Source organism: Melanerpes formicivorus, unplaced genomic scaffold (assembly GCF_026170545.1).
Source record: "Melanerpes formicivorus ecotype bairdi unplaced genomic scaffold, bMelFor1.0.p_v2 SCAF_29, whole genome shotgun sequence".
NCBI lineage: Eukaryota > Metazoa > Chordata > Aves > Piciformes > Picidae > Melanerpes > Melanerpes formicivorus.
In genome coordinates, this window is record NW_027142381.1 from 6640789 (window position 1) to 6666679 (window position 25891).

Here is a 25891-nt window from a genome sequence, read left to right on the forward strand (position 1 = left end):
ATGGGGTGGTGATTCTGGCCAACATCTTGGCATGCCAGTAGAATCTGAAACGTACAAAAACACTGGCTAGAAACACCTCATGTTTGACAGACGAGACTGCAAGTCTCCCAGCATGGGCTAATGTTATCTGCAGGCAAGACACAGCGAGTGTACTTGCATTGGATTGTTCCCACAGGAGGGGAAAAGGAACCACTTGAGCTCCAAAAGCAAAGCACAACGAATTTGAAACAGATGACTGGAGCCTTAATAGGAATTATCTTTGCTCTGCTTAAGACTGACATCTATCAGTGTAAAAGGAATTGTAATATATACATGACTTAATTCTCCTATTTTAGCTCCCTCATTAAGCAAAAAAAAACCCAAACCACCACCGAAAGACAAAGCCCAAATTGAAGCCTGTAAAAGAGAAAAGCCCCTGAGACTTTTGAGTCCTTTTTAGCATTTTCTTGGCAAGGAACTCTGCCGTGTAGCTAATGATTTAAAAACACCACTGGCATCTTATTTGAATAGGAGATATGTAAGCAGAATCAATAGAGAGCACACTTTCTGCTTGAGGTAAGGATGAACAGAAGTCTGGCTACCTGGCTACAGGCATACGGCTGAGCTGCTTCGCTCCCAGCCCGCTGCTGCCGGAGCCCTGCGCCGCTGCGCTGCAGGACAGGATTTTTCCTCCTGAATACAAATGACAAATGTTCCCAGTTATTGGGTTTTGCAAGTACAAAAGCAAGCACCACAACTCATTGAACAGGAAATTGCAACTTTATTGAATTTTTTTAGTTCTTGTGCCCTTTTGTTGTCGGCAAGAGACAAATGTGTTTTAAAGATGCGTTTTCATAAACACAGCCCAGCTGCCAGCCAGTCAACCACTCAAGCACTGGGGAATATCCCAACATTTACAAACCTGAGCTAGGAGAGGCAACAGACTGGAGAAGCAACAACCACCCTCCCATTATTCTGCACACAAACAATGTCAGCTCTTAGGGTTGTTAAGCTTAGAGATCCTTCAAGCAGCAAGAACATCAATGTGTAAATGCAGCCCTAATTCAGTTTCCAGCACCATGGAAAGTTGCAGAAAGAGATTAAGCTTAGCCCTGGGGTAAACCCAAAAAAGGCTGTAAACAGCTTTTGGTTTGCTTTGTTTGGTTGGGCGTATCTCTTTTTTTTTTGTAAAATGTAGGTAATTTTAAGTTTAGGTAGCTGCTGAAACACAGCAAGTGCATAATAACCACACTCAGCTGTATTGCAGAGACTGCAGTGCTCAAACCTCCTCTTTCAAAATCCTGCATACCCTGAACTCCCACCAAAATAGTGAGGAAGAAGAGATCGAGTGACCCTGAGGAATCCAGCTCCAGGCTTCTGACAAACATGTTGTACAGCAAGACTCTGCTTCCCTGACTCAAAAATACCTTCAAAAGAAAGAGCACATTTACCTGCACCCTGAGTACCTGATCCTGCATCTTCAGGCATCTCTTTCTGTACAAATCCTTCACAAGCATCTTCTAATTTGTCCTCAGCACTCAAGGTCTGAAGGAGGGGGAAAAAGAAGAGAATGCAATTTCTCTCAGGCAAGCTGTGAGGAGCAGGACAACTCTCAGAGGATGATATTCACAAGAATCAGAATGGAGAGACAAACTTCAAGAGCTTTTCTTCAGCAATGGATTTCACAGTCCATACTGTGGTTCTGACTCTTCAAGAGATGAAGATTGGTTTACAGTTACTGAGGCCTGTCATTGATAGTGCTGTGAAGGAAAGGCTGAGATTATCAACTGCCTAAAACTTTTTTTCCACCCCCAGATTATATCATTACTTAGGAAAGGAATTAAGAAAACATGCCCCTGGTGTTTGGGAGTCCTGTGGTGTTTAGTTGGAGAGACTTTTTGTTTGTGGTGCTGGTTTTTGTTTGTTTGGGGGTTGTGGGTTTTTGGTTGTGGGTTTTTGGGTTGGGTTTGTGGTTTTTTGGTTTGGTTTAGCTTGGGGCTCTTGTGTGGTTGGGGTTTTTTTTTGGGGGCAGGTGTGTTTTGAAGGAACAGGGTTATGATTTTAAATTAAATACATGATTTTATAGTTCTAAATGAATCTTGTGTTTGTAGATAGTATCTCCAAAGGAAAGACTAAAACCTGCCATTCTCCCAGTTTCTACAGCTCTTCTTCCAATCAAATGGGAGCATAATGAAACCACCTTGTAGAACTTACACCCCAAGGTCTTGACAGAGGCTTCACTCCTTTCTTCTCTGTTATGTTTACTGCTAGATCTGAACTCCCCTGGGCAGTAGTAGGAAGGAAATAATCAGGAGTCAAGAATTCTTCAGACACATCAGGAGATGAATTAAAAGCACAAAGTAATTCCCTTGAATGCCCCTGTGAAAGACATCATCATTTGAGATGCTTTCTCCACTATTAAACCAAACACATTCTAGTCAATAATGTTAAACAACACTGCATCAAACTGAAATGATACTTGATTGGATTGCTCTGAGTTTCAGCCTCCTGCTCCTTACATGACCCTGATGGCTTATAGAACCAAATAAAACAAAAATGGGGGGAAGCAGAGGGGATTGTTAGATCACAGCTGGAAAGATCAGCTGCCTTGGTAGATGTGTGTGCACGACCAGGCTGAACTGCTTTGCAGGTAATTAGCTGCCACTAGATTTCTTGGACTCCTGTATTTACCCTAGAGAGATTTTCAGCTTGTTGAGGAAAGGCTGAACCCTTACGAATGGCTATTGCAGACTCTGCTTCTTCATCCTGTGATGGTGACCAGCAACTTCTCCCTAGGATGTCAGAACAGAACAAAATTATTAGGCATGATAGCACTGATAGGCATAATAGCACTGATGGAATACCAATGAGAGCAGACAGTAAAACTGGATTGTCAGGAACATGGAGAAATAATGACATTTAAATGCTCACATTGTTAATCTAGGCATGTGACACTTTCCCTGTTCCTTTATCCATAGCTATTACAAAAGCAGTACCCACTGTGCTGCTACAGAAAAAGCATCTCTGTAGTCCAGCTGAAAGAAAGAAAGGGTGAAAGCATACTGGTGGATTTGAAAGCTTTGGGTCTCCCACACTGATACAGAGTAATCAACCATGATGAAGGGTCTCCAAGCTCATTATAATAGGTGGACATTAACTACACCTATTAACAGGTATTATTCATCCCAGTCTATTACTTATGTTCACCAGTGACTAAGTGATTGCCCTGCTTTGGGGCCAAGGCTCTGGAAGGTAAAACTGAAACTGCTGTAACAAAATGACAGAAGCTGAAATCTGCTCAGAGATGGAGAGAGACAAAAAGAGAAGAGATTATGTTTTGTCTTCAACCTTACCTCCCGAACTTCTAAATGTAGACTCTAAATCACTCTCCTCAGATTCAGATCTCTGCTCACTGCCCAGATCCCAAGGCTCAACATTATCGCCTGTCTGCCGCCTGTATCTTTGCTGGCCTTGACTTTTCTGGCATCTAACAGTGACATGTTGGAAGGCTTCCTGTACACTCTCTGCTTCGCTTTCAGATGTAAATTCATTGCCTGAATGTGGAGAGCCAAGTTCTAGGTGTCCTGAGGCCACTCTTCTGGCCATTTGCTTTACTTCAGCTACACAAAAAGAACAAAATTACCAGTTCACACAGCAGAATCAGGACTGTCAAAGCCTTCCTGTGTTTCGTTGAGTCTGCAGACTTTGAAATGCCAAAATGATAGCCTGTAAATCCCTTCATCGCGGAGAGAGCTAAACACATCCTTCCATTTTAAGGAAAGCTTAAAACCTGCATAAATTGATGTGCACAAGTCTTCACAGGAGCAATTTCTGCCGGCTGCCATTCTCTATTATTCATGCCTGTGCTGCCACCCACTGGTCACTGCCACACCACCCCTTCTAAATTCGTCTGCATCTCTGCCTTACATCCTCCAAAACAGGGCTAGAAATTCCTTGAGCTTTAGCATCAAACCATCCTAATGTGCCTGTGGTTATTTTATGCCCCAAATGTGCAAGACACAGGATCCTACTCATTTGGTTTTCATCCAAGAGCAGGGGAATGGAGCTTCAGCAATTAAGGCACCCAGACCTTCCTTAACTAACAAAGATGTGTGAAGTTTCAATGCACTGCACTGCAGTAAGACTTGCTGACATTCATGCTAACACTGATTTACTCACTCCTCCATTTTGATTGCATCATCCTTCTCTCCTCACTTATTTTTGCACTGTGAATTTCAGATCCTGATCTTGCATAGCACCTGTAACAAATGGTGATGAAAAGCACCAGACTGTCAATGCACAAGAGCATGAAGTATTCCCCAGTCAGTACAAGGCTAGAAGTTGGTTTGATGTTAATGAAAAGGCTGCAAGCACATGTTCTAAGAACCCAGCAGAATGGGGAGATTGAGCCCTCAGCAGCTAAGAAAGCACAGTTATCTAGGTCTACTATGGCTGAACCAGAGAAGCTGTATGTTAAATCTAGATCTCAAAAGCTGTCAACTGCCTTCAGATGGTGATGCTACAGAAACACCAACACTGAATGCTGTGTAGATGTGGTTTAGTCAAGCCAGTAAGGTGATCAGTGGGCAGCTGAAGATAGTCAGAAGTTCAGATCTGGACCGCAACAATCCTACCATGATTTGAGTTCCATCTAGAGTTCATTACTTGACCATCTGAATATAGCAGCATCTGACATACTTATCTTCCACCCAAGCATGTCCTTTGCCAACAGGTACTTTTAAGATGCACCTTCCAACCACATTTAGAAATACAAAGGGACAGCCTTAAAAAGCACAGCAAACATAATGAAGTTACAAATGCTCTGCTGTCACTGGGTTTAGCAAGGCTGTTCTACTCCCACAGCCCCTACCATAGGTCCTAGTCCTACACCAAAGTATTTCTACTAAGAGGCTGAGCAGAAAAGGAAAACCACCTTGAGTGGTTGGATAGTTATTACACTGCTCTCTTTAAGCACTGTTACCATTTTGGATCACTGATGTCCCTCAGAGTGGCAGCCAGAATCTGTCTGAACAGCTCTCTGTAAAACTAACTCCCTGTCACAGAAGATACCCCACCAGCTCTGCAGCTGACTGCCTCACTGCAGGGTCCTAACTGTGCAGATGGCCTCTGGCTTACTGCAAAACTACTGAATGCCATCCTCAGACCTGGATGGGCCAACTTTTGGCAGTGGCTGTAGCAAGATGAATCTGCTAGAATGAACTCTTCTGTGAAGATGCTCAGAACTCACCACCTCTCCTCTTCACTTCCACTTGCTGCAGAGTGTGAATCACCTTCTCTCTGACACTGCAAGTTGAACTTTTTTTTGCATCTTACAGATACATGTGGGAGTAACTGCTGAAATGAGTCCAACAAGCCATGATTCAGCACACATCAGCCATTCTGGTAATTACTAGCTGAACTGTCTATGGCATACATTAAGAACTGGACCATGGACAGTTTATTCCCTGGGTTATATTTTAGTAGCACTGATTATGAAAAACAACAACCCCAGGCCTTAAGCCTAGGAAAATCTCTGCCCTGGATTAACAGCAGGTTTCAGAGGCATGGAGGCAGACACTCAGCACATGTAGTTCCCAGGGCAAAGAGTGGACCTAAATAACTCAAGATGATTTCTACAGCAAATCAATACATTAATTTCTCTGCTTCTCTTTGGGCTAAGCATGTCAAATGCTTATAATTAATAATGAAAATGACCTAGAAGCCCTCAGTAGTGGCAGCTTAGACCTCCATAACTACGTGCACAAATGTCTTTCTCCATTCACCCTTTGCTCTGGCAGTCCCATCTCCACTTTAGCACAGGATTTTAGTCCCTCCCCAGCCACTGGACTAGTATTTTGCTGGGAGGGAAGGGGAGAAAGAAGAAATACTACTACAGCACTGCTGAGCTGACTATTTTCATTCCTCTGTATTATGTATATGATATCCACCTGCATTTTGAAAGGCAAATTCATCTCTCCTCTTGGACCTCATCCATAACTATGTCCTATTACTTACTAAGGAGCATGGTAGTGATAAACACAGTCACCTTACACAACACTTTACCTCATGGTTGAGACTCATTTGATCATCCAGGCTTTTCACCATGCTGAAGCTGAGATCATGATGGTTTTCATTTTTACTCTCCCACTTTTTGTTTGGAATTGCCTCAATTTCCTTTGCTGTCTTTGAAGCAGCTTGGCAGCTGTCTCCACCCAACGCTCCCTGTGCCAGGCATGCTATCAGTGGTGGAATATAGTCACTTGATGGTGGACCTGTAGCCTTCCATACAAAAATATTCTCTCCAGAAAAAGGATAATTGGTACTTTGAGGAGTGCCATCAGCTCTGTTCCAGTGTGCTTCCTGAAACACCTGTTTGGTAAGATGATTCATTCTGATTTCCTGAAGCAGCTTCTTTTGCTTTCTGGTGGCTTCCTCTCTATCCAGTATCTGCTGTGTTCTGCACAAGGAATCTGATGCTTCCTGCAACATGCTCTGGCCAATCTTTACATTAAGGACACATTTGCTGATGTACTGGTCTGTTGGGGACATAGTCATTGTTCTTCTCCCAGCACCTCTGCTCACCTGTGCCAGCATGGTGCAGTCAGAGGCCTCTCTCATCCCTTCCTCCTCTTCTGTAGTGTGCTCTGGACTCGATTCTGGAAAGCCACCTTCCTCATAAACTGCTTTTTCCTCACAATGCCCTCCAGGGGATGCAGGAAGATCCTTCTCCTTTTGCTGCCTTTTCTCATCCTTTCTTGTCTGATGTGATCCAGTGCCTTCTTCCACTAATTCTTCTTGAAGTTCTGAAAAACTGGCAAAGATTTCATTGATTTCAAAGCTACAAAGGCTGTCATCCACATCACTGACACTGAGGGTCATCTCCAGCTGAGAAGCTGCATCACTGATTTTGTCTTGTGCAACAGGCTGTAGACTGGTGGATGCCTCTTGGTCCACTAAAGCCCTGCTCTCCTCAGGAGCAGGAGAGCGTCTTGGGGCAGTAAAGCTGGCTGGAAAATTCAATTTTAAGTGTTAAGCCATTTCTCCAGATATCCATTAGAACACACTGCCTGCATGCATTTAGGAGGTACTGCCTTTTAGAGATTACATGAGCAGCATCTAACACTCTGCTGGAAACAGTGTGCCTCAGCTTCAAACAACCATCTGGAGCTTACCTTAGCAGTTAGGGTGGTAGCTAGAACCCAAAGCTAACTGCTTTCTCTTGTTGAGCTATAACACACATATACTGGTTGATAGTAGACTGAACGTGAGCCAGCAGTGTGCCCAGGTGGCTAAGAAGGCCAATGGCATCCTGGCATGTATCAAGAATAGTGTGGCCAGCAGGAGCAGGGAGGTCATTCTGCCCCTGTACTCAGCACTGGTTAGGCCACACCTTGAGTACTGTGTCCAGTTCTGGGCCCCTCAGTTTAGGAAAGATGTTGAGTTGATGGAAGGTGTCCAGAGAAGGACAACAAAGCTGGGAAGGGGTGTGGAGCACAGCCCTGTGAGGAGAGGCTGAGGGAGCTGGGGTTGCTTAGCCTGGAGAAGAGGAGGCTCAGAGGAGTTCTTATTGCTCTCTACAATTACCTGAAGGGAGGCTGTGGCCAGGTGGGGGGTGGTCTCTTCTCCCAGGCAACCAGCACCAGAGCAAGAGGACACAGTCTCAAGCTGTGCCAGGGGAGGTTTAGGCTGGATGTTAGGAAGAAGTTCTTCATAGAGAGAGTGATTGGCCATTGGAATGTGCTGCCTGGGGAGGTGGTGGAGTCACCATCACTGGAGGTGTTTAGGAAGGGACTGGATGGGGTGCTTGGTGCCATGGTTGAGTCGATTAGATGGGTGTTGGGTGATAGGTTGGACTCTATGATCTCAAAGGTCTCTGCCAACCTGGTTAATTCTATTCATTCTACAATGGAACACAAATGTACATGCTCATATTATAGCTATTTTTATCAGACCTTTATGGACTGAAGAACATGCTGAGTGAAGAACACAGGACACCTTGCTGAGAAGAAACTCACCAGCCTCAGCTCTCTCCTTCTCCTGCAGTGTCTGGGTTCTCTTCTGGTAACTAAAAGCTGAAGCCAAACAGATGTTCACATCTGCAAAAACAGCAGGTCTTGGTGCCTTTGACACTTCATCAGCATGACCAGTCTGAGACTTAGCTATGTCCTGTAATGCAAAACATGCAATAAAAGACAACTACATTTGACAGTTCAATGTCTCAGCTTTCTCTTTTAAGGAAAAAGAGACTCAGAAAAGGATACTCAGTGGTTCAACTGTCCCCACCTAGATTTAAGCAAAACAACTTGAATCTGAATGGAGAGAAAACTCTGCAGCATTAAACACATGGAAGGCTACAGTCCTGCAAGTCACCTTTAAGTCATTTCTCATCATATATTGAATGTCCTGAAGTTTCAAGGAGCGATTCTTCTGTTTAGGCTCTAGCCCTGACTTTGTGATATCATAATAGGGCATAGGAAGCCTGACATCTGCTTCTAACTGTTGTCCTGAAATAATCAGCTGTTTAATAACTGAGTCTTCAAGGCCTTTCCATGGAGGGGTCTCTGCAAGACACAAATACAGACTGTGTCACAAGCTGCCTCTCAAAGTTAATGAAAAGAAAGACAAAAAAAGAGGAGGGGAAAAGAAAAAGAAGAGCAAAGCAGCAAAGGCAGTGAAGCATCATTGTCTGCATGCCCCCTGATTTACAACCACACAAGCACTCAGGCCAGCCTGGCATCTCCTCCCTTTAAAAGGGAGCTGACAGCAATCTCCCAAGGACAGCTACACTGCAAATCACACTCTGGATTCTTTATTACCAACTAGCCAACAGAGAGTGTAATTTTTAGGGTAATTGTTTATCTCATTTCACCATTAAATAGCCAAGGTCAATACATAATACATGACATTATCTGAGCAGGTGAAAGCTGCACAGCCTTGTTCTGGGCTTTGTGAAGTCAGCTGAATGTGCTGCTGTCCTCACATGAGGAAGAAAGATAAACCAGGAGGAAAACACCATACCCCAAATTGTATCTGTCTAACTCCAACCACGAGCCTCATCCTTTACTTATGTAATGTGGAGTGTCTTTATGAGATTTTTACAAAGGTTTCCAGCAGCCTTTGCTACTGTCATTAACTTTGGGGCTCCTTTTCCAAGTTAGCTCTGTATGAGCCATCATAGCAAGGTTTTAGAGGCACCCAGGGGAATCAAACAGACACTGTGGGTTCACAGTCTGCACTGCAAACATTCAGTGGGCCACCCTTGTGACTAAAGCCCTAACCCAGAGATGTACCTGTCAAGGCTTCCTGCATTACCACACAGAAGCTGTAAATGTCTGATTTGACTGTGACAGCTTTTTCAAGGATTACTTCAGGAGAGCACCACCTGTACAGCTGGACTGGGACAGGAACACGTGTCAGATCACTGTGTGCTCCACCATCTTTGCTGCACAAAGAGAAGAAAGTTGTGAGTTGGGACACAGAGCACACTCAACTAGGAGGCATCTCTTTTGGAACTGATCACCTCAGCTTGTTATATCTGTCTAAAGCTTAAATATTTAGACAGTCAAGAATATACTTGGGGGGGGGGGTGGTGGAAAGAGTAATATTTCCATACCAATAAATGTATTTTGGCACAGTACAGCAACCAAACCAAACCAAACCACCTCCTTTAACAAGCTTACACTCAAGAGGGAATCAGAAAGCTGAAAAATTCCCAGTAGACATTTTATAAGCAACCCTTTAGTTCTGGCCAGTGTTCTCTGACTACAGACAAAACACAACAAGGTGCCACCTAGACTGTCAACACTCAGTCTGGGATGTACATGCATGTCTAGGACATAACTTCCTCCTCACAACTAACTAGCTTTTGTTAGCCAAGAAACTGTCACAGTATATTAACCAATGGAGTTTGCAAGGAGGTTGAGGAAGTATCTTTGCACCTTTCAGGCCATTACCATCAGCAAATCTTTGTTTATTAACTTTGCTCTCTTTCTTTAGAGTCTAACCAGCCATAACTTCCTTTCCAATCAGGCTGCACTACAGGAAAGAAGTAAAAACTGTATAAAAGTACTCTTATGAAGATGAAATTACTGGTGTCCCACATGAAAGACATACTCCTTTTGTCACTGGTGGCAGTTAATTACTACCAGTTCAATGAGGTGTGGAATCTTCAATCATTTTAGGTAATCCTCCATAAGCACAAGTTCAGAGTAACAAGAGGGGACTTAAATTATATCCAGGCCAGCAACAGAATTAGTGAATCAAAGAAGAATTTAATCTCTGTTCTAGAAGATTAGGTTCTGTTTCTCTGTGATGGTACTTTTATGCTCAAGTATAAAGCTCCTTCTCTGGTTTCTATTTTCAGATAGTTACAGAAACTAAGTCCATCCAAAACTTGCTGCACTGTCTGTGGCAAAGTTAATGTCCCTGAGCAGCAATATTTTGGAGTTCTTCACTGCCTGACTCAGAGGCAGGAAGCCCTAGCCATCAAGAGAGGCACTTCAGTAGAATTTAACACTGCATTTGACTTCAGTTGTGTCTATCCCTTTCATGGGAGCAGTGAGGAAGTTTAGAATAGAATAGAATGGAATAGGAATAGAATTAAGCAGGTTGGAAGAAACCTTTGAGATCATAGAGTCCAACCTATCATCCAACACCATCTAATCAACTAAACCATGGCACCAAGCACCCCACCCAATGTCCTCCTAAACACCTCCAGTGATGGTGACTCCACCATCTCCCCAGGCAGCACATTCCAATGGCCAATCACTCTCTCTATGGAAAATTTCTTCCTAACATCCAGCCTAAACCTCCCCTGGAGCAGCTTGGGACTGTGTCCTTTTGTTCTGGTGCTGGTTGCCTGGGAGAAGAGACCAGACTCCACCTGTCTACAACCTCCCTTCAGGTAGCTGTAGAGAGTCTCCCCTGAGCCTCCTCTTCTCCAGGCTAAGCAACCCCAGCTCCCTCAGCCTCTCCTCATAGGGCTTGTGCTCCAAACCCCTTCCCAGCTTTGTTGCCCTCCTCTGGACACATTCCAGTTCTGTACCTCTCAATCATGTATTCCAAGTTGCATAGCTTTGCCTCCCCAGAAGAAACCACCTGAACAGCGTAGGAGGTGAGCGAGCGGTGGACAAAGCCACGGGAGTGCAGGAAGCGCAGGGCGTCGCTGATCTGCAGCAGCACGTGCACGATCGTCTCCATGTGCAGCACTGGGAACTCTGTACGCTGGAAAAAAGCACCAAAACACCCCAAAAGTACCAAAGCTGCACTGCAGGTCCTTGAGGCTTGATGTTCAGAAGGTGGCAAAGAAAGTGAACAGGGTACAGATTGTAGCAGGAAAGCATTCAAGGGCAGAAGCTGGTCTCACCATGTTTGCAGTATACAACCACGTGCAGAAGGGGAAAGGCTCAGCAGAGTTCAACAGCAGCCTTTTTAAAGCTGACACCAAACAAGGAAAGCAATGGAACTGCACCTAAAAATGACCTAAACTATCTGCCAGTGACCAACCTCACCAGCTCACACTGAGTATCTGATACTGTGCAAACCTGGGTAACACAGGCTGATGATTGTCAAGCTGGCAGAAGCAGTCACCGAATGCCTTCTCAATGAATTGCTATTAAACCCCCCAAGCACTGCAGTTACCCTTTCATGGAGGATGCTGTACAGGGAGCCAAAGTGAACTCGTTCATACACCAGACAGGTTTTCTCCAAGTCACTGGACAGACAGACAGCCATCAGCTGCAGCAGATGAGGATGACGGAGCTTACTGCAAGGGGAGAGGGAAAGAAAATACACTGGAAGGGAAATCTCAGGCTGGAGCAGTCCTGCCTGGCCTTCTGGGTGTTTTTATCAACACAACATGAATGCTTCTAACTTCTCCTTAAATAGCCACAAGTTTTAAAGACCCATAGAGCAGGAGGCATTTAGGAAGCAGTGCTTACTGCCACAGTGAGGAGAATCTAGAGACAAGCCATCCAGCAATGTGCAGGGAAGCATTTATCCAGGCACACAAGGAGAGAGTATCACCTTCTCCTGTATCACCCCCTGGGGAGCAAGGCGGGTGTAAGAGACAGGAAAGACACATCTGTGTTTCTCATCTGGAGAGGAAGTGTCACCACAGCCTAACAGTCCTGCCAAGGTTAATCACATTTCCTCACATCACTGGAGACACTCAAAGCCCAGGGGCACTCGTGGCTACTGCACATTCTTTCTTACCTACTGTGCTCCTGCTCCGCAATGAGGAGATCAGCTAAGCGCAGTTTACTGCAGCTCTGATGGGGCTCAAAGCTGAGTTCTTTCACTGTAACTCTGCTGCCTCCCCACATTAAGCTACAAGGAGAAGAAGAGGATTTTTCTACAGGATGCTGTCTGCAGTATTTTTTTTCTCCAGATACAGAATGACTTCAAATAATTTTGTCATTCTGAAACACTCTGGTGCTGTCTTCTACTGATCCCAAGAGGGTCTAGAGATGATACCAACCAGTTCAGAAAACCAACTGCAGTCAGAAAGCAGTGGATGAATACAGAGCACACCAGAAAATCTATCCAAACAAAGCATCTGGTACTATTTATCAGCAAGTTATTGTAACAGATACACACTAAGTGGGGCTAAAATCCCTTTGATTCCACTTACTTTGTCATCAGCATGTATGGTCCAACGTGGTAAGAAAATGCTGGTTCATCATCTGCCTGAACCACATCTTTTTCCCCAATAATAGGGAGAGATGCCAAGTACCCCAGATGCCCACTACCTGCAAGATAAAACTGAGACCACACCAGGGTATAACCAAAAGGAATATGCAATAGTTCCCAGGATCTGTCACATGTCACCAAGTCACTAACAACCTGAGTGCAATCACTGCAATGGGAGCATCAGAATCCAGTTAAAAAGATCTCTCTGTCAAAAGCTTAACTTTCTAGAGAAGCTGAAAGAGGGGAAGCAGACAGAGTCATTAACTCTCCCAGGTGACATTTCACAAGGGAGCTTCTACTGCCTGCTCCAGAATGGCTTCCTCTGGCAGGGCACACTAATGACTAAAGGCCTGACAATTTGGGCTCTCCACCCCTCCAGCAAAAATCAGAATGCACTACAAGTTAAAAACAACACAGGCAGGGTAATTACTGTGAAGAATATATGACTGAAAAAAACTGTGCTAATACCATTGGGAAACCATTCTCCATAGCATCTTACCTTCCCAAAACCAAAGCTGTAAATGTTCTTGGCTGCACCAGCTCCACCTTTCAGAAATTTACCCAGAGGACTGTCAACATTTCTAAGTAACAAAAGCCACAAGTAACAAAGGTAACTAAGAAGTCAATGCTTTGAGTAAATACAGAAATAAAGAGAGAAAAATGCAGAGAGTCTGCACCATAGAATCATAGAATCAATGTGGTTGGAAGAGACCTCAAAGATCATCAAGTCCAACCTGTCACCCAAGACCTCACGACCACACCAGCTACATATTCCTAGTGCTGCATTTGGCTGGTGCCACACAAAAGGTGGCATGGGGATGCTGACATTCCAAATCATTGTGCAAGTCATTAAAGTTTGTTAGATACACCATTGTGACATATTTGATTAAAGCAAGATAGGCCAATTAAATTATGTATACAGACAAGCACACAGAATCATAGAACGGTCTGGGTTGGAAGGGGCCTCCAAAGGTCATCCAGGCCAATCTCCTCTGCAATAAGCAGAGGCATCTTCAACTAGATCAGGTTGCCCAGAGCCTTGTCAAGTCTCACCTTGAACCTCTCCAGGGATGGGGCCTCAACCACCTCCCTGTGAAAACTGTTCCAGTGTTCCACTACTCTCATGGTGAAGAACTTGTTCCTAACATCCAACCTAAATCTGCTCTTCTCTAGTTTGAAACCACTGCCCCATGTCTTAGCACTACAGGCCTTTGTATACTTAATTTGTATGCTGTCTGGTCACAAGCCTTTATTTTTCCTGACATATATCAGACACAAAAACTCTTGGAATGGTTGGAAACACACCCCTAAAGATTTGCAGTGACTTCAAAAAGGTTAAGAAACAAACTACTTCATGTTACCACCTTTTTAATACTATTAAAATCCAGTATTTCATATTGCTGAGTTCAAGAGTATCTTTTAATATGTGGATATTTCCAACTATCAAGTTTCTACCTGGAACTTTCACATCTGAAATAAATGTCTAATACACACTGGTTTTAGATGTGACACGGGCAAAAAGAACATGTTGATGTAAAGAGAATAGATTATGGAAGCAAAACTCTTCATAGCTCAGCCCTATACTACCTGAGAAGATATTCTTACCCCTGAACAAGGCCACCAAACCTAGATGGACAGCAGACCAGGGCTTTGGATGAGCCAACCTTCCTGAGCAGATCAGAGGGAAACTTTTGCATGGCAGCCTGCATGTGGAGTGTACAACGCTGTATAAATTCCAGCATCTAAAAAGGGGGAGGAAGAGAGAAAAAAAGAGTAACAAAATGACTTCAGAACTGCAAGAGAAACCACTTTAAATTAACAGATCATGACTACTGAAAAAATAACTGCTTCCCTGCAATACTGAAACAGGTACTTTAAGAAACAGCTAGGCAGAAAAACATGAAGAACATCAATTAAATGAAAATGTAAGAGAAAGCTTGCATCAAACACTAGGTGACAAACTTGCAATTGCAGTACCAAGTGGCTTTTTAAGAGGAGCATTGCAATAACAAGCAACAGGAGTACTGAGTTTTACATGTCACAGTCATGAATAGGCCTTCTTGGTATCACATTTTGCCACCATGCCAGCACAAATGACACTTCTGCTGACACTGTTTGTGCACAGACTGAGATACACCTGGAAACTACTCTTGAATTGCACACAGAAGCAAACAAACAACACACATCAGGGATCCAAACCAAATGCCTGACTCTCCTCGCCACACACGCTACCCATAAAGGTTCTAACAATTTTCATCCCTGCACATGAGCAAAATATGAGCCAAGAGGACTTCAAAGTACCATTATGTGAGATAGATATCCAACATGTAAAAGTCAAGAATTTCTCCCTGGAATGTGGAGCTTTCTTCACTTTAAATGTGATCCCTGCCCATGGCAGGGGGGCTGGAACTAGATGATCCTTGTGGTTCCTTCCAACCCTGACTGATACTATGATACTATGTATTACACACACGTACCTGAGCGCTGCTTTCTTTTCCAGCTGACATAGCCCAGTACTGAGGACTTTTTCCATCTTCATCATGTACTCTCAGATCACCTCCTGCATCCAGTAACTTGCTAAGAACCCACTGATTTCCTGAGAAGGCAGCTGCATGGACTGGGGTGCTCCCATCATAACAGCGACTGAGGAACATTACAGCGAAGTGTTTGTTACTACACTCAACCAGCTGTGCTGCTGGGGTAAAAAGCAGCACCCCTGGAACGTCTGGGTGCTCCCAAACAACAACAACATGCACCATGAAACAAGGAAAATTAGGCACCTATTTACCTCTGAGAATTATTGGTTAAAATAGCAACGTGAATCTAAAGCACTTCTTCTTTTCTATATAATGAATACTGTACATCCCACTGATCAAAACCCCTCAAAGATGAAACACTCATTTCAGCTCCAGAAAATTAATTAATTTATACTTAACTGATTAGCATCTGAGCCATAATGCAACAGCACATCCACTATTTTACCCAGACCCAGCAATGCAGCTGTGAAGAGAGAAGTTTGTCCCAGGGAATTGACAGCATCAACAAAAACACCTACAGGGAAGAAAAGAGGACAAGAGGAGCAAATAACCTTTCCATAATGAACTTTGTATACGTGCCATGCTCCACTTGGCCACAATGCAGCCAGAGAAAGGATGTAGAAATACCAAAGTACCAAGCAGGAGAAGCACTGATAACACTGGAAGATGTGCTGGTAAAAACCCCTAAACTTTTCCAAAGAAGTAATTAAGAGGAAAACAAAAGAACTGTTACTTCAGGTAATTTTATTCAAAATAATGAAATTCGTTCTGCCTGAAAGAGAAAATAGGAAGCTCAGAGGGCTATGGATCTAAGACCACAACGGTTTGGTGGGTCCTGTCACACTTGACACAAAACTGATCTGGTTTTGGAATCAAGATTAAAAACAGACACTCAGACCCCCGACTACTAACATAATTGCAAGACATTTATTGTCACTGAACTGAGCAACCTGCTGGAGCTGAAAACGTCCCTGCCCACTGCAGGACACTTGAACCACAGGGGCCAGAATGGTCCCTTCCATCCAAATCATTCCATCATCTGCTTTTGAACTACCATTAAAAAAAGGAGTGGGTCACAAAACCACTCAGCCAGTGCTCTCTCCCTCCCAGCTCCGCACAAGGCAGAGCTGGGAACGGTCATCAATGGCGAGAGGCTCCTGCACAAGCAGCGCCTCTCGCCCGCTTCGCGCTCAGGAGAGAGCACCTCTCTCCTCCTCGTGGTTTGTGACGCTGATCAGGGAAGATCACTCTCCTCTAGTGACCAACTACAGAAATGATCCCTGAAAGTATAGTCTTAACTTCACCCCTGCCGCGCCGCGGCCCCTACCGCCACCCACTGCCCTTTAGCACACGGACACCGCAACTAAGGGCTCAGACCGCGGACGCCCTGCATCCCACCCAGCGCCCGGCGCGGCGGGAAACCCCAGCCACGACCCACGCATCGTCTCCGCGATGCGCGGGAGCGCGACCAGGCGGCACAACGCAGACGACGCCCCGGCATTTGCATGTTCTGCCTGAGAGGACCAATCAGTCTGTCATCACCCAGGTGTGACACACACCAGCACCCTCCCCGGCGGGCACAAAGCCTCCCGCAGCTCCATGCAAACTGCCGCTGGCCTGTCCAGCAGAGCATCCAGTACTGAACCATGCACAAAAAGTGCCATCAGCTCCTCAGCCCCTGCTCTCTCCCTCCTGGCCCTCAGGCTCACAGCCCAGAATGCCATCAAATCCTGGGCTGCATCAAAAGAAATGGGGACCAGGGAAGGGATTCTGCCCCTCTGCTCTGCTGAGACCCCACCTGCAGTGCTGGGTCCAGCTGAGCAATCCTCAGCACAGGACAGATATGGAACTGTGGGAACAGAGCCAGAGAAGGCCATAAAAATGACCCCGGGGCTGGAACCCCTCTGCTGTAATGGCAGGCTGAAAGAGTTGGGCTTGTCCAAGCTTAGGGGAGAGAACGCACTGGAGAGACCTTCTTGTGGCACTTAACGTGCTTAATGAGGTTGGGGAGGAAGCTGGGGCCAGACTTTAGAGCAGCACTTGTGACAAGACAAGGGGTGGTGCTTTTAAACTAGAAGAATAAGCTTAGAGAGGAGGAAGAAATGTTTGACACTGAAGATGGTGACACTGGCCCTGCTTGCCCAGACAACTGTTAAATGCCCCATCCCTGGAACCGTTCCAGATCAGGTTGGACGGACCTCTGAGCAAACTGCTCTAGCTGAAGATGTCCCTGCTCACGGTAGGGCACTTGGGTTAGGGCAGTTGAACCACAGGGGCCAGAATGGTCCCTTCCATCCAAATCATTCCATCATCTGCTTTTGAACTACCATTAAAAAAAAAGGAGTGGGTCACAAAACCACTCAGCCAGTGCTCTCTCCCTCCCAGCTCCGCACAAGGCAGAGCTGGGAACGGTCATCAATGGCGAGAGGCTCCTGCACAAGCAGCGCCTCTCGCCCGCTTCGCGCTCAGGAGAGAGCACCTCTCTCCTCCTCGTGGTTTGTGACGCTGATCAGGGAAGATCACTCTCCTCTAGTGACCAACTACAGAAATGATCCCTGAAAGTATAGTCTTAACTTCACCCCTGCCGCGCCGCGGCCCCTACCGCCACCCACTGCCCTTTAGCACACGGACACCGCAACTAAGGGCTCAGACCGCGGACGCCCTGCATCCCACCCAGCGCCCGGCGCGGCGGGAAACCCCAGCCACGACCCACGCATCGTCTCCGCGACCCGCGGGAGCGCGACCAGGCGGCACAACGCAGACGCCCCCCCGGCATTTGCATGTTCTGCCTGAGAGGACCAATCAGTCTGTCATCACCCAGGTGTGACACACACCAGCACCCTCCCCGGCGGGCACAAAGCCTCCCGCAGCTCCATGCAAACTGCCGCTGGCCTGTCCAGCAGAGCATCCAGTGCTGAACCATGCACAAAAAGTGCCATCAGCTCCTCAGCCCCTGCTCTCTCCCTCCCGGCCCTCAGGCTCACAGCCCAGAATGCCATCAAATCCTGGGCTGCATCAAAAGAAATGGGGACCAGGGAAGGGATTCTGCCCCTCTGCTCTGCTGAGACCCCACCTGCAGTGCTGGGTCCAGTTCAGCAATCCTCAGCACAGGACAGATATGGAACTGTGGGAACAGAGCCAGAGAAGGCCATAAAAATGACCCCGGGGCTGGAACCCCTCTGCTGTAATGGCAGGCTGAAAGAGTTGGGCTTGTCCAAGCTTAGGGAAGAGAACGCACTGGAGAGACCTAGTGGCACTTCAGTGCTTAACGAGGCTGGTGAGGAAGCTGGGGCCAGACTTTAGAGCAGCACTTGTGACAAGACAAGGGGTGGTGCTTTTAAACTAGAAGAATAAGCTTAGAGAGGAGGAAGAAATGTTTGACACTGAAGATGGTGACACTGGCCCTGCTTGCCCAGACAACTGTTAAATGCCCCATCCTTGGAACCGTTCCAGATCAGGTTGGACGGACCTCTGAGCAAACTGCTCTAGCTGAAGATGTCCCTGCTCACGGTAGGGCACTTGGGTTAGGACACTTGAACCACCGAGGCCAGAATGGTCCCTTCCATCCAAATCATTCCATCATCTGCTTTTGAACTACCATTAAAAAGGAGTGGGTCACAAAACCACTCAGCCAGTGCTCTCTCCCTCCCAGCTCCGCACAAGGCAGAGCTGGGAACGGTCATCAATGGCGAGAGGCTCCTGCACAAGCAGCGCCTCTCGCCCGCTTCGCGCTCAGGAGAGAGCACCTCTCTCCTCCTCGTGGTTTGTGACGCTGATCAGGAAAGATCACTCTCCTCTAGTGACCAACTACAGAAATGATCCCTGAAAGTATAGTCTTAACGCCACCCTTGCCGCGCCGCGGCCCCTACCGCCACCCACTGCCCTTTAGCACACGGACACCGCAACTAAGGGCTCAGACCGCGGACGCCCTGCATCCCACCCAGCGCCCGGCGCGGCGGGAAACCCCAGCCACGACCCACGCATCGTCTCCGCGACCCGCGGGAGCGCGACCAAGCGGCACAACGCAGACGACCCCCCGGCATTTGCATGTTCTGCCTGAGAGGACCAATCAGTCTGTCATCACCCAGGTGTGACACACACCAGCACCCTCCCCGGCGGGCACAAAGCCTCCCGCAGCTCCATGCAAACTGCCGCTGGCCTGTCCAGCAGAGCATCCAGTGCTGAACCATGCACAAAAAGTGCCATCAGCTCCTCAGCCCCTGCTCTCTCCCTCCTGGCCCTCAGGCTCACAGCCCAGAATGCCATCAAATCCTGGGCTGCATCAAAAGAAATGAGGCCCAGGGAAGGGATTCCGCCCCTCTGCTCTGCTGAGACCCCACCTGCAGTGCTGGGTCCAGCTGAGCAATCCTCAGCACAGGACAGATATGGAACTGTGGGAACAGAGCCAGAGAAGGCCATAAAAATGACCCCGGGGCTGGAACCCCTCTGCTGTAATGGCAGGCTGAAAGAGTTGGGCTTGTCCAAGCTTAGGGGAGAGAATGCACTGGAGAGACCTTCCAGTGGCCCTTCAGTGCTTAACGAGGCTGGTGAGGAAGCTGGGGCCAGACTTTAGAGCAGCACTTGTGACTAGACAAGGGGTGGTGCTTTTAAACTAGAAGAATAAGCTTAGAGAGGAGGAAGAAATGTTTGACACTGAAGATGGTGACACTGGCCCTGCTTGCCCAGACAACTGTTAAATGCCCCATCCTTGGAACCGTTCCAGATCAGGTTGGACGGCCCTCGAGGAGCCGGAATGGTCCCTTCCTCATTCCATCATCTGCTTTTGAACTACCATTAAAAAAAAAGGAGTGGGTCACAAAACCACTCAGCCAGTGCTCTCTCCCTCCCAGCTCCGCACAAGGCAGAGCTGGGAACGGTCATCAATGGCGAGAGGCTCCTGCACAAGCAGCGCCTCTCGCCCGCTTCGCGCTCAGGAGAGAGCACCTCTCTCCTCCTCGTGGTTTGTGACGCTGATCAGGAAAGATCACTCTCCTCTAGTGACCAACTACAGAAATGATCCCTGAAAGTATAGTCTTAACTTCACCCCTGCCGCGCCGCGGGCCCCACCGCCACCCACTGCCCTTGAGCACACGGACACCGCAGCCAACATCAGCGACCAGGGACCCTCGCGATCCCGGTCAGCCCCGGGCGCCACGGTGAAAAGGAGATCCGCGACCCATGGACCCCGCTGGGACCCACGGGAGCGCGACGCGGGACGGTAATGGGGGACACACACCCTTATTAGCATGTTCTGCCTGATCGGACCAATCAGACGCGCCGCTCTCAGCGCGCGGCTCTGTTTCCTCTCGTCACCACGGGCTCCTCACCGCGTGCCGACCCGGGCCACACGCGGCCCCCGTCCTGCAGCTCGTCCTCCACCCACCCCAGGCCGGGTCCGCAGAGTCGGGGCTAACTACCACCCGATCTTGTCTTGGCTAACTGCGCAGCCTACGGCTCCCTTCTCGCTGCGAGCAGGAATCGGGCCCTGGCGACAGCCCAGACCCTCACGGCCAGGCTCAGGGGTCTGCCGCTCGGTCAGCTCCTGGCAAACAACATCCTCAAACGATGACTTCTGCAGAGTTCCGAGAGACTCCACGTGCCAGTGCTGCAGAGCCACAGACAGGTTACAGCTCACACAAAAGCCTCTGCTTTTTGCGCCAGCAGCAGGCAGCTTTGCTCGGCTCTGCCTGGTGCTTTGAAGCAGTGACTTTGTCACCCTGCCCTACGGAACAGAGGTTTGGGGAACACCATCGCCCAACACGCACACCCAGGCACTAACAAACTTCGCCGGCATTTATTATCACTGAACACCTAGCTCCCCCCCCCCCCCCCCCCCCCCCCCCCGGCATGAGAACTTAAACCCTCCTGGCTACTCCCTTGCTCCTTCGCCCCGCCAGTGGAAAGGTCACTGCTACCCAAAAGCCACAGAGGAGCTCGGGACGAGGTAGGGACCGAGCTTTTTCGTGTGCTACTTCAGAATGCTGGTCTGCAGGAGACTGCTTCCGGCCAAGCACCTACTTCTTTGCCCCTACATTGATCTACTTTTATAACCAAGCTAAAAAAAAAAGGGCCACAAAACCACTCAGCCAGTGCTCTCTCCCTCCCAGCTCCGCACAAGGCAGAGCTAGGAACGGTCATCAATGGCGAGAGGCTCCTGCACAAGCAGCGCCTCTCGCCCGCTTCGCGCTCAGGAGAGAGCACCTCTCTCCTCTTCGTGGTTTGTGACGCTGATCAGGGAAGATCACTCTCCTCTAGTGACCAACTACAGAAATGATCCCTGAAAGTATAGTCTTAACCTCACTGTTGCCGCGCCGCGGGTCCCACCGCTACGCACTGCCCTTTAGGACACGGACACCACAACCAACAGCATGGACCTACAGCCCTTCGCACCCCACCCAACCCCCACCGTGGTGGCACCGGGACCCACAATCCACGGACCGGGCCCGCGACCCACGGGATGTCCAAGCTGTGAGGGTTACGGTAACACGCCCCCTCATCTACATGTTCTGCCTCAGCGGACCAATCAGACGCGCCGCTCTCAGCAGCCGCACAGCTCCTCCTCCGCTCCCCTCCACACGGAACGCCGACTCGCTCCGCCTGGCCCCGCCCCGCTCAGCCCGGCCCCGCCCCGCTCACTGCCCCTTCCGTACCGCGCCCGGTGCTCTCGGCCCGTCCTCCACGCGTACCAAGACGGGTCCGCCAGTGAATTACCCCGCACCGGAGCTCCACCCACCCCATCCTGGGCTGTGGCAGTCTTCACGACACAACATTAGAGACAAGCGCCTCGGTCCGTGCTCCCCCTGCCATCGGATCAGAGGCCAAGCAGCCAGGTGGGGATGTACTGCTTTCCAGTGGCTACCGAGATTTGAGCTTAAGGCAAGCTCCCATGTACCGACCAGAACAGCCCAGAGTACCACTGTAATTAACACTGTCCTTTAAATCTCTGGATCCGGCCTGAGCACCAAGGACTTCCACACCACAGCAACTGCTCAAGTTTCTCCTAGTCCCAGTCTCCAGAAGACACATTGTGGTTCCAGGAACCAAGCTGACCTATTGCATCTTCCACAGCATTTCACAGCACGAAGAGAACAACTTCAAGCAGTTTCTCCCTAACACCTGTCAGGCCATGATCAAATATTTACTGTGCTCCAGGTCAGGCCCGAGCAACACAAACTCACAACATGTTGTGAAACTCAAGAGTTTCTCCTTAGTCACTTTTCGATAGACACTGCTCACCAAGAAACAACTCCACTACATCCACCAAGTCTCCCTGCTCTACACAACAGATGGCTCAAGAATGCCATCACCTCACTTGCTGCCTGGTTTTGCTGGGACAGAATCACAGACTCCATTTTCTAATCAGAAAAACTGTGGGGTTTAGAGCACTGCAGTACCTGATTTGTTTGAGAAGACATTTTGCTTTTATCCATGGCCAGCCATGATATGCATGTGTGTCTCCCAATAGTGCCACAGCCTTTAGTAGTTTCCAGATAGCCAGGTGCTAAATCCAGGAAGTGCAAAAGCTTGGGTAGCTGACCTGACCTGGCCAAGAGAAGTATCCCATACCATAAACATCACGCTCCCTCTAAAGTGAGAATTTTGCTGGTGACAATCTCTTCTCCTCAATGGTCACCATTCCTGCATGGTCTCATCCATCATCCTGTCCCTGAAGCCTCCTCTCCCACTTGCTGTAACCATTGTGCTGTCGCTGGAGCTGTGGTGTTCACAGTGTCTGACACCCAGCATTCACTGCTGGGAGCGCACAGCTCACCAGCACTACAGGGGCTGAGTACAACACTCTTGGTATCAGTATTTAGTTTTTCATTTTTATTTTATTGAGTCTCTTTACATTTCAGCCAGAAAGTGTCCATTCCTCTTCCGGATTCCCCTTCTCAAGGGGACCGATGGGTGACAACTAAAACAGACACACCCCCTACTACTAACAAACTGTCAAGGTATTAATTGTCACTGAACCAAGCAAGCTGCTCTAGCTGAATATGTCCCTGCCCACTGCAGGACACTTGAACCACAGGGGCCAGAATGGTCCTTTCAGCCCATCACCTGCTTTTAGAGCTACCATTAAAAAAAGGAGTCACAAAACCACTCAGCCAGTGCTCTCTCCCTCCCAGCCCCGCACAAGGCAGAGCTGGGAACGGTCATCAATGGCGAGAGGCTCCTGCACAAGCAGCGCCTCTCGCCCGCTTCGCGCTCAGGAGAGAGCACCTCTCTCCTCCTCGTGGTTTGTGACGCTGATCAGGGAAGATCACTCTCCTCTAGTGACCAACTACAGAAATGATCCCTGAAAGTATAGTCTTAACGCCACCCTTGCCGCGCCGCGGCCCCTACCGCCACCCACTGCCCTTTAGCACACGGACACCGCAACTAAGGGCTCAGACCGCGGATCCCCCGCGACCCCATCCAGCCCCCGGCACAGCGGCAGCCTGAGCCGCGACCACGGCCCTCTGCGACCCACGGGATGACCGCGCGAGGGGGGGGGAAAGGGGGACACGCCCCTTCATCTGCCTGTTCTGCCTCAGCGGACCAATCAGAGGCTCGCTCTCGCGGAGGCAGTCCCGCCAGGGCCCCGCTCCGCGCAGCGCCCCGCCCACAGCCGCTTCTAACGGACCCCGGCGCCCAAGCGGTCCCCGGTGCGGCCCCCGTGTCTCTACACACAGCCCTGGGGCAGCCGCCAGCTTGTGCAACGAGACAGCGGTGCCGTGCAGAACAGCCCTAGGACAGCACACGGTACTGATCTTCTTGACAGTAAACACGACAGAGAGCTGCAACAAAGGCCAGGTTTCTTTTACAAATTCCCCTGCTCTTACGTCGTTCAAAATCCAGCTGTCAAAAATATCAGCATCTGAACCATTACTTAAGCGGTTTGCATCCAGTATGAAGCTTAAAAGCCCCGTTCCTGATTATACTCCTAAGGCAGCCTTTCAGCCTTTCAGCTTTACAGTACCTCAGCCATTTCCTTACACCCACCTGACAACTAGAAGCTTCATTTTCTATGGTTTTTATTCAAGAGTCAGTGCCACTGACAGAAAAGGGCAACTAGAATTATTGTTTTTTTAAATATATTTCACTATGAAATCTGAATTGTACAGAGAGTACACTATTTTTAACCAAAAATACATGGGGAAAAGCAAAACTTTTCTGCCAGCACTTTAGTCTAAACTTAGAATAAACCTTTAGTTTTAGAATAAACCAAACCAGGTTGGAAGAGACCTTCAAGGTCATCGTGTCCAACCCATCAACCAATCCAACCCACCCAAACAGCTAACCCATGGCACCAAGCACCCCATCAAGTCTCCTCCTGAACACCTCCAGTGATGGTGACTCCACCACCTCCCCAGGCAGCCCATTCCAATGGGCAATCACTCTCTCTGTATAGAACTTCTTCCTAACATCCAACCTAAACCTCCCCTGGCGCAGCCTGAGACTGTGTCCTCTTGTTCTGGTGCTGGCTGCCTGGGAGAAGAGACCAACCTCTGCCTGTCTACAACCTCCCTTCAGATAGTTGCAGAGAGTGATAAGGTCACCCCTGAGTCTCCTCTTCTCCAGGCTGAGCAACCCCAGCTCCCTCAGCCTCTCCTCACAGGACTGTGTTCCAAGCCCCTCACCAACTTCGTTGCTCTTCTCTGGACACCTTCCAGCATCTCAACCTCCTTCCTAAACTGAGGGGCCCAGAACTGGACACAGGACTCGAGGTGTGGCCTAACCAGTGCAGTGTACAGGGGCAGAATGACCTCCCTGCTCCTGCTGGCCACACTGTTCCTGATGCAGGCCAGGGTGCCATTGGCCCTCTTGGCTGCCTGGGCACACTGCAGGCTCATGTTCAGCCTGCCATCAACCAGGACCCCCATGTCCCTCTGCACCTGGCTGCTCTCAGCCACTCTGACCCCAGCCTGTAGCACTGCATGGGGTTGCTGTGGCCAATGTGCAGAACCCGGCACTGGGATGTGTTCAATCTCATGCCCTTGGCCTCTGCCCATCCGCCCAGCCTGTCCAGGTCCCTCTGCAACTTAACTTTTACCTTTTTTCAGAAGCTTCTTCACTTTGACGTAGTTTCCTTGCCTGACATACTCATGCAGCTCAGCTTCCATGCAGTCACCCTTCATGCTTCCAAGCTGGACGGGGCAGGGAATTGGCAGTGGGACAACCTGAGCCATCTTCTTTCAACAACACAACTAAGGAAAGGTAAAAAAATGCAATGAAGCTACTGAATGCCAAGGCTCAAAGTGCTTCTTTTTGTCTTCCAAAGCCTTAGTATCTGATAGAATCAGCTATAGTGGTTCTCTCCAGCCAAAGCAACTTGCCTTTGGCTGATGCTGCCCTCTGAAGGAGGGCTTGCCCCCGAGTCCAGCTGAGGGACTGTGAAGGAAACCACGTCCCCAGGGAAGCAAAGGGAGAGGTGACAAGGAAGAGATGATACAAACACCTCTACAGCCTGTCAGGTGCACAGGCCTCTCTGACTGGCTGAAACAGGGCACAGCCATCATCATTCCTGCGTCAGGCATGCTCAGGCCTTGCACCCTTTGACCGTTCTGCCCCACTCCCACGGCCCGAGGCCCCACGCCAGCCCCTGTCACGACCACGCCTCACCTGCCTCGGCCTCGGCGCCTCCCTAACAGCCACCCCACGCGCCCGCGCTCCCGTTCCCGCCCTGCCGCTCGTGCTGCGCA

The 25891-nt window shown here is 48.6% G+C and overlaps 1 protein-coding gene and 6 non-coding genes across 17 annotated transcripts in view; all 7 read right to left on the reverse strand.

The window, feature by feature from the left end:
* TEX14 (testis expressed 14, intercellular bridge forming factor) overlaps window positions 1–25872 on the reverse strand; it is a 36922-nt gene extending 11050 nt beyond the window's left edge. For 8 of the 11 annotated variants that reach the window (XR_010989357.1, XR_010989358.1, XR_010989359.1 and 5 more), the window contains exons 1-21: window positions 25812–25872; window positions 25243–25396; window positions 15606–15720; window positions 15147–15312; window positions 14275–14411; window positions 13169–13250; window positions 12611–12741; window positions 12193–12306; window positions 11620–11743; window positions 11024–11202; window positions 9270–9421; window positions 8350–8540; window positions 7995–8145; window positions 6043–6986; window positions 5228–5334; window positions 4159–4238; window positions 3333–3599; window positions 2671–2771; window positions 2194–2358; window positions 1431–1524; window positions 582–672 (exon numbers count right to left, since the gene is read on the reverse strand). Coding sequence is in view for 8 of the 11 variants with exons in the window: in XM_068154781.1 (XP_068010882.1) it covers window positions 582–672; window positions 1431–1524; window positions 2194–2358; window positions 2671–2771; window positions 3333–3599; window positions 4159–4238; window positions 5228–5334; window positions 6043–6986; window positions 7995–8145; window positions 8350–8540; window positions 9270–9421; window positions 11024–11202; window positions 11620–11743; window positions 12193–12306; window positions 12611–12741; window positions 13169–13250; window positions 14275–14411; window positions 15147–15312; window positions 15606–15720; window positions 25243–25378 (3527 nt within the window). In the remaining 3 variants the exon portion in view is untranslated. The remainder of the gene's footprint in view (window positions 1–581; window positions 673–1430; window positions 1525–2193; window positions 2359–2670; window positions 2772–3332; window positions 3600–4158; window positions 4239–5227; window positions 5335–6042; window positions 6987–7994; window positions 8146–8349; window positions 8541–9269; window positions 9422–11023; window positions 11203–11619; window positions 11744–12192; window positions 12307–12610; window positions 12742–13168; window positions 13251–14274; window positions 14412–15146; window positions 15313–15605; window positions 15721–25242; window positions 25397–25811) is intronic. The other 3 variants (XM_068154776.1, XM_068154779.1, XM_068154780.1) reach the window with 3 other exon arrangements.
* On the reverse strand, window positions 16287–16502 carry LOC137449498 (small nucleolar RNA U3). The gene has a single exon (XR_010989410.1). It is a non-coding gene; the product is annotated as a small nucleolar RNA U3 (small nucleolar RNA).
* Window positions 17562–17777, reverse strand: LOC137449499 (small nucleolar RNA U3). The gene has a single exon (XR_010989411.1). It is a non-coding gene; the product is annotated as a small nucleolar RNA U3 (small nucleolar RNA).
* LOC137449484 (small nucleolar RNA U3) lies at window positions 18829–19044 on the reverse strand. The gene has a single exon (XR_010989399.1). It is a non-coding gene; the product is annotated as a small nucleolar RNA U3 (small nucleolar RNA).
* On the reverse strand, window positions 20027–20242 carry LOC137449497 (small nucleolar RNA U3). Its single transcript, XR_010989409.1, has one exon. It is a non-coding gene; the product is annotated as a small nucleolar RNA U3 (small nucleolar RNA).
* On the reverse strand, window positions 21284–21499 carry LOC137449485 (small nucleolar RNA U3). The gene has a single exon (XR_010989400.1). It is a non-coding gene; the product is annotated as a small nucleolar RNA U3 (small nucleolar RNA).
* LOC137449500 (small nucleolar RNA U3) lies at window positions 23306–23521 on the reverse strand. The gene has a single exon (XR_010989412.1). It is a non-coding gene; the product is annotated as a small nucleolar RNA U3 (small nucleolar RNA).
* Window positions 25873–25891: the final 19 nt, after the last annotated feature.